Source organism: Meleagris gallopavo, chromosome 9 (genome assembly GCF_000146605.3).
Source record: "Meleagris gallopavo isolate NT-WF06-2002-E0010 breed Aviagen turkey brand Nicholas breeding stock chromosome 9, Turkey_5.1, whole genome shotgun sequence".
In the NCBI taxonomy this organism is placed as follows: Eukaryota; Metazoa; Chordata; class Aves; order Galliformes; family Phasianidae; genus Meleagris; species Meleagris gallopavo.
In genome coordinates, this window is record NC_015019.2 from 3,490,666 (window position 1) to 3,499,040 (window position 8,375).

At 42.6% G+C, this 8,375-nt stretch overlaps 1 protein-coding gene across 1 annotated transcript in view; it reads right to left on the reverse strand.

Moving 5' to 3' along the window:
* Positions 1-8,375, reverse strand: part of RAP2C (RAP2C, member of RAS oncogene family) — a 10,288-nt gene continuing 1,913 nt past the window's right edge. The window contains exons 2-4 of the mRNA XM_010715410.1: positions 8,115-8,372; positions 6,176-6,495; positions 1-2,029 (exon numbers count right to left, since the gene is read on the reverse strand). Of these exons, the coding sequence (XP_010713712.1) occupies positions 6,217-6,495; positions 8,115-8,372 (537 nt within the window). The 3' untranslated portion in view covers positions 1-2,029; positions 6,176-6,216. The remainder of the gene's footprint in view (positions 2,030-6,175; positions 6,496-8,114; positions 8,373-8,375) is intronic.

Sequence of the window (8,375 nt, forward strand, 5' to 3'; positions counted from 1 at the left end):
TTTTTTGGCTGAGGACAATGAAAATGAACACTGCTTTGATAACTACCCATAGGAATGAGCCACTGATTAATATCGACCAACTTTTTCCCCCTTTAGACAAAGGAAAACTAAGATCTTTATGAATTACTTTTATTTCCTATTACTTCCTTACAACCTACAAAAAAGATCAACAACCACCACTTAAAAAAAACCTACTCTGAGTACAAGGTTTGGTTTAATTTTGATATTAAAGTGCAAACCTAAATATTAGCCTCAGCCTGTTGATAAAGTTTGTACAAACAGGGGAAAAAAAAAAACAAAAAAACAACATTTCAAGTAACCCCACAAGAAAATATCAGGTGTTTTGATACCCAAGCAGGAAACCTGCTCTTCTCTTCTCATCAGGATTCAAATTCAGTGCTGAATGTAGACTCAGAATCTGTATTCCTGCTAAACGCTAAAGTCAGCTTGTGTTATTACCAATAAAACACATTAATGTTGAGATACTGTACTGGTGATCCTTTATTGTTTCAAATGCCATCATCCACAATACATTTCGTGAGTTTGAAACTGCTTAACCTCACATATCCATCACTGCTTTTACTGGAGCTTTTCTCGAAGGTATTTAACTATTACAGGGAAAGGATGTACATTTCTAGAAGCATGTTCAAATGACTAAAGCTGGGCTCCTAAAAACCTAGAACTTTGGTGCAGTAGGTGAGCTGCAGTTATTAAACTTCTGCAAAGAAAAAAATCACACATTTTAAACCACTGCTAGAAAAAGCTCTCATGTATGCAACATGTTACTAAAACTGAACAAAACGATTTCATCTGTCCTTTGTACATTTCCATTCTGCTCTTTATACCTGTGTTATTGTTAAGATTTTCAAGTATTCAGAGAAAATGTTGATCAGGTAAACAATATGGAAGGCAATGGCTGTTTAAAGCACGCTTGCAGTTAGTATCACTGAAACCTGGTGCTTTTCCCCTTGTTACACCAACTTGTCTCTAAAATTAAACTTGTTTATTGGGAAAAAAAAAACCAACAAACCTAAAAAGCAATTTGTGACAGTGCAAGAAAAACTTTTAACAAATATTGCTTTAAAATATTATTCAGAAAGACAAATATTAGGAACTACAAAATGTAAAGTGATCTTATTTGCATTAGATTTACATGTGCAGAGGTCTACCAGATGTCGCTTACTGTGCCAGGCAAAGCTGAGCTGCCCCCACCAGGCACACAGCCCATTCTGAAGGATACATTATCCCTTCCCAAAGGCATAGAGAAGCTACATGTAAACAAGCAAGTTGAGAAACTCAGTAGACAAAAAAGAATGCTGCCATTTTTCAATGCTACAATTGCTGTTTTCTGATTAAATGAGTTTAAGAAACCCACGATTGCCCAAAAAACATCAGCTGGAGACTTCACACCCCATTCTAACAGATCCCTGCTGTCAAATCAGACCAGTTACAAACAGTATCACAGCTGCAGTTGCCAAGAAAAGGGATACTACATCCATACAACAGAGGTGCCTTCAGTATCTTTTCATGACACTGTCACACGTAAACAAAAAGTCTCAAAGAATGACCGACTGCATTGGAGGAGAAAACTTTGCAAAGAGAAATAAGCACTGATGCGAGGTAATATACAGAAGTAACCATTTGTTTAAGGCTCAATTTATTATCCATTAAAACTCTCTTTTAAAAGGCATTGAGTAGGTAATACTGAGTTTAAGTATTTAATAAATACAAGTTCAGAAATTGATTAAAGAAATCAATTAAAATATTAAAAATGAACTCTTGCATATTAGCCATTATATGAACTTAGAAAGCTATAAAAGGACTGATAGATAAAGAACAGATTTTAAACTTATGGTAAACATGCTAAGCATTCTGATTAAGGTGTGTGGATCCTGGAGGCCACCAACCTTATGCACTTAGATGTATGGCAATGTGCTGTAATAGAGACAGGTTTACCAAGGCTCAGCTCTGCAACCTGGGCTGAAAGTTCTCCAAAGCAGCATCTGTGCAAGTTTCCTCTGAGTTTTATCTGCAATGTAAACAGAGTAAGTAATGAAAATCATATGCAATACATATTCAAAGGGAACTCAGCTGCTTCTACAGCGTGGAACTAAGCTCCAAAGCAGTACTTTACACAGTGGCACTCTTGGAGTTCTTTTCCTCTAATCCTGGTGCTGCAAGAGGTAAGCAGGTAACAACAACCATTCACTTCCTAACTGCTGCCCCTAAGGGACACTCAACTGTTCTTAAAGATGTCCAACAGCTAAGGGAACTTTAGTGCTCCTCAAGAGTGAGAATGGGCTTCACACTGGTGGCACAGAGACCCTTCACCACTGAGCAACACAAAGCAAAGGCACAGAACACAAACCCTGGGAACAGGCAGGTGAGCCAACCAATGTGCTTTTGACATCTGAGTTCTCAGTACTCTGATCCCCTTAGTCACCATCAAAAAAGCTTTTAACATTTCTCAGACAGCTTCACAGCAGGGCAGCATCGTTGCTGCTGTTCTTAATCACACACAAAAAAGTAACCTTTATTAGCACTGCCCAAGACATTTCTGTATCTCTGATGTTCGTGGGTTACGGATGTGAAGGGTCCCTGTACTGCTGGAAAAGAATTCAAACCAAAACAAAGCCAACAGCATTTAGCTTTCAGCAGTGATGCATTAGACCTACTTAATACATCTTTCGTCTTTGCCTGGAGCACAGGAGGCAAACCATTTACAGGGCAGCTCTTCATCCTACCAGGATTTGATCCACCCCAAAACTTCACCTAAACGCAGCACCCAGAGCTGTGGCCAGCACAGAATCACATGGCACAGTAATAACAGAAGCAAGAATAGCTTCCTCAAAATGCTCTTTCAGCATCCGTGTGTTTGCATATCAGGGAACCCCCAGTTTAGATTTCTGATCTTTCCATTTGATTTTATTTACTACAGTGAGCACCGCCAGGCTGGCTTTCCTCACCCATGACATTCCTACACTCCCTTCTGTAAGCAGGCAGAAGGGGGGGTGGGGGGTGTTAAAAAACCTGGTAAGAAGAATTTGTCTGTGTCACAGTCACACACAGAAGACAGCATACGTTCAGGTTTAATCCCTAAAGGAGTACTTTTCCTTCAGCACTTGCTAATGTCAGTTAGCCATGAATGGAGGGAGCAGAAATCACTAACCAGGACCAACCAACAGTAAGTGTTCTCAACCTGTTCAGTGCCTCTAAAGAAGACCTTCAACAACAGGCACTGTATTTCAAAGAAGATGTAAAACATGAAACACTGTCATACTGAAAATACAAGAGAAACGCTGGACTGAGCAACAGGAAGCAGCTACTGGGAATCTCATATCTCTGAATGCAAGAATGAGATGACAGAAGACCACTGCAGAAGCAGGACAGGGAGGGAAACAAAATGCAAGAACACATATTTTAAAGGGAAGTATGGGTTATTCTGATTATGTATGTGTTCTAGCCTTCATTTCACCAAAGGCTGCCTGGAACAGTAACTCAAAGATGTATTACTCAAGAAATATTGTTAAAGAACCTACACAATGTCCTACTTGATACCTCAAGAGATAGGTTGAGCTAACAACCAAAAAGACGTAAGTGATAACCGCTACTTAAAACTGATACTGAAACAGCCGTAGATGTGACTAGGAGCAACACACACTCACCCCTCCCTTAAGTTTCTCAAAAATGCAGAAACACAAACAGTCTCCGTGTACTTCACCCCTTGCTGACTAACTGGTCCACACCAAAGATAGCTCCCAGGCACAGACAGGTCACACACGCTGCAGAGGTGATGACAGGACAGAGCTACAGATCAACTCCATTTCCCACATGCATGTTCTTTTTTCCCCCTTTAAGACAGCAGTTCTAACTGCCCTGGTTTCACTTTACCTAGGAGGGGCCGCTGCTCAAGCAGATGTTTGAGAAGCAGTACTTGTCCCTTGGATCACAGATAAGAACATTTACCCTTAGAGAGCAGATTACAGCTATCAGAAAATACCATCAGCAGCTCTCCTACACTAGAGCACACGAGACATTTATTACCAGGCAGCAGAGCTAATGAGATCCTAACCCTAATTCAATCAAAGAGGAGGGATCGAATGGGAGCCAGGAATAAGAAAACATCTAAAAAGTGTGAGGCTGAAGTGAGAGATATTGGACAGAAGCAGCATCTCCCAGAAGCAAGGAAGTATTTTGATGCTCAAGGTTTTATGCGACTCCTTGAGCACAGCAGAATGAAGAAAGCCATACCACAGAAACTTAGAATCTTGTGTTTCAAGAGATCACAAAGACATAAGAACACAGATGTTTCTTCTGAAAGCAAGAGCATACTCTGCTTAGAAAACTCATCCTGATTTGGCATAACTTAGAAGGATTCAAAGAGATAACGCGTGGCTCTGTTTCCTCCCATCTTTAAGCCTAAACTTGGTATCTAAAGTCACATTCCAAACTGGCTGGGTTACTCAAAAGCTTCTCTTAGAAGTAACCAACTCTGGCAGTACAAATTTCACGGATAACAGGCCTTGTTTTGTCAGAGCTGAAGACAGCAATCTGCACAAGATGAACCACTGGTAACTCAACAGATTGCTGTAACTTCTGGCCCAATATCATAAGAGATGCTCTTATTTGTGAAACTGTCTTAGAACTTGCTGAAACTGCATTACTATGAGTGGTCCAAGATATTAACCTTGCAGCACTTCATTTGTATTTTTCTCTGCTCCAGTAGTTTGCTCGCCTTTCAGCCAAGCAAACCTTGAACCTGTACACATGTCTTACATGGTGACAGCAGTCCTTCCTTACTTCACAGAACTGGAGATAAAAATACCCTGCTATCTTTAGTATGACAGTACCAGGGTCATGAGCACCTAAAATTTTACATCCACAAAGCACTTGACAACAATCTCAAAGACAAGCTTTGAGACTTCACTCTCTGACCTTACGCTCAAGATTAAAGAGGATGCACAGTCCAAAGCTTCCAGTAATAACCTGTTTTCACTCTTGTCACTCAGACATAAGAAGCTCCTTTGACTTGAGTTACTAACACGGCAGTCAGAATTTAAGCTTTAATCAGTGTAGCTGTCAAGCGAGGCAGTTCTTTCCCCTGCATTTTCAAGTCCTCCTTCATCTCTGCACTTGCCCTTACAGATTACATCAAGTCTGTTGCATCTGACTCTGCAAACAACTGTGGGTCTGACAGACCAGCTGGCTGTACAGAAGGGCCTCTTTTCCAAAGCAGGGGTTTGAGCTGGTACTGAAACCACACCCACAGCAGCAACGAGGAAAACAGAGGAGGGGGTTACAGAAGCACCTTGTGCAGGAATGGCAGTGCTGCTGCTGCTTGCATGGGAGGTGCAGAGCCACTTACACAGCTGGGAGAAAGGCAAGGTGTGGTACAGAAAGATGACCTTGCAGGCAAAGGGCCTTGCAGAAGAATGAAAGCAATACCCAAGACCAGTGAAGCTTGACTTCAGGGTCCCTTCTGAGCACTGTACTCTTGCCACACCTCTTATGAGTCACTGGGAAAGCAGAGTCAGGCCTCGGGAGGCCATTTTATCATGTATTCTCTGCTCAGGAGTCTTTAGATGAAGAACACTTTGTACATGTCCTTGACTAGTACATGTGGGCTTCTAGCCACTCCTCACAGCTCAGGGTAGCTCTCTTAAACTTATTCCACTGATAAGACAGAAATGTACTCTAAGCACATTTAGTTTCTGTAGAGCTTTTTTTTTTTTTAAAGTCAAGCTCAAAGTCTTCTCGGTACAATTAGTGGGAAGCTCAACAAATATAATGCTATTCAAGTCCAAGGTAATTCACATTAACTTGAAAATAATTCAGATACCAAACACAATGAAACATCACAAAAACATCATTAAGGATACAGTAATGTCCAATACAGTGCTGACAGCAAAACAGGTGGAGATGAGATGATGAACTCTGCTGCACTACAAAATTGCTACAAGCAAAGGCAGCGTTCCCTGAACCACCAATACTGCAGTAAGGCAAGAAGTCTGTGTGACTCAAGTAATTATGTGCAACGGAACCCACGAACCTCCAGCTCTTTCAGAGGAAAACTACCTCCAAAGCTCTACTACTTCATTTCAGACTCTTTGGCACATTTTATCATGTTTAAACAGTATGCTTACACGCTTTGGTTAGTTACAACTGTTCAACCAACCTGCTCTGTATGGCCATGACTGAGGTTTTCCTTAACTTCTCTCACTGGACGATGCAAGTTGTACAACACTGATCTTGTTTTTCAGGCAGGGAGGCATAGTTCATTTGCCTGACGATCTCAGCAAACAGTTCATCCACCATTGTTTTGCTCTTGGCTGACGTCTCCATGAAGGGACAGCCCCACTCCTGAGCCAGAGCTCTGCCTTCTGCAGACAAGACCTCTCTCTCCGACTCCAGATCCACTTTATTCCCCACTAGGATCAGAGGGACCTTCTCGTATCTCTTCACCCGGACAATCTGGTCTCTCATTGGCTTGATGTCCTGATCAAACAATCCAAGCAGTTAGTACGTGCAAGCAATCATATGAAATCACTATACAACCACTACAGAAGCACGTTTAACCAACCATCACATGCTACTGAATATTGAAAATGTTTCAAAGCTTTATTAAACTCATAACCATGTGGAACTAGAACTCACAAGAAGTTCTAGGCCCACCTTTAATAATGTTTGGTTTTTTTCCTAATTTTACACAAGCTATTCTTACATTTTATAAAACACACCCATAAAAACATAAATCTCAGAGAGCCTTTCAGTTCAGCTGGATGAAGACACAGTTTGGAAAGGTTGATTTCAGTTTTCTAAAATAAATGGTCTCAGGTCTAATGACAGCAAACCTGTAACACGAGCAGTATCACACCACCACACATTAGGGTGTTGTGTTCAGTTTGCAGCTTGAGAAAGCCAATAATTTTAAATAGCCTTCTCATTTGTGGAAGGCTTAAAATAATTCATTGTGAACACGTTTAATCACATGTAAGTAACCAAATTAGATGCTGCAAGAAGATTGCATTACCTAGAGACGCATTTATTCAAGCCTGAGCTAACATCAGGAGTTTACACTTTCAAGTCTGAGTCAGCCTCCTCTGTCCCCTGACTGTTTTAAGTCACGATCAGTGCCAGCCATTAAGTTCTGCAAATTCTTGCATAGTTCTGAGACAAAGCAATTAAGTGTCTGAAGTCACTACTGTGTAAAAGATCTGCAGAGTGGTTTACACCTACAGGCTTTGCAGCAAACATGTTGTAAACAGATAAGAATAACTAAATATTAACAGGGTGGATTGCTAACTGTATGGCCATTCCCTGAATAATGGGGAGTCACCAGTCCTCAAAATATGTGAAAATAAAGGGAGAAGCATCCAAACGTCCTTTTTTTCCAAAGGGAGCACGTCTGCAGCTTGTACCCAACTACACAGAACCCTCTGCTAAGGTAAAACTGAGCCCTCAGTAGAAGCAGCCGCTCTGTGTGCAAGGTTTCTCCAAGCAGCTGGAAAACGCCTAATTCCAAACCCAAAGCCAACACAGCAGATGCGAATCCCTGCATTGTATGCAGCGCTGCTAAACGCACATTTCCCTTCAAATAAAGCCTCGATCCTACAGGCAGCTTAGCCCAGGTGCTGGCCGAGACGTTTCCATTTTTTGAGAGTTTTAAGAGTAGGAACGAGATCCAGAGCCACACATTATCCCATACAGCTCACTTCTCTTCAGCACACCACCCACAGTGCCAGAGCACCGAGCTCATGCTGGACAGGAACGTGATTTTGGGGGGAGGGGGATGGAAAACAGCAGCTGATTTAGCAAGTCTTAACCGAAGAGCAATAACTCTCTCTTCAAAAGCAACCGAAGAAAAACTCCTTTTAAGAAAAGGGAAAAAAAAAAAAAGAGGAACCGTTGGTTTTAATATCGAGTGATCTCCTCGCAAAAGGGGATTGCCAACACGTTTCTAAGAGGGAAGTAGGAGCGGGTCATTGTTCTCTAGCGCTGCGTGGGCCTCCACAACGCAGCCACCCCGACAGGCAACGGCACAGCGCGGGACCCCGGCCGTGCTCACTTCGGCCCTCAGAGGAAGGCCGAGCCCTGCTGAGCCCCGGCCCACTTACCTGGAAGGACTGCTGATTGACCAGGCTGTAGACGAGGATGAAGCCCTGCCCGTTTTTGATGTAGAGGTCGCGCATGGAGGCGAACTGCTCGGTGCCCGCCGTGTCCAGGATCTCCAGCACCGAGGGGGACGAGTCCACCTCGATCTCTTTGCGGTAGAAGTCCTCGATGGTCGGGTCGTACTTCTCGATGAAGGTCCCGGTGACGAACTGCACCGTCAGGGCGGACTTCCCCACCCCCCCGCTGCCCGGCACCACCACCTT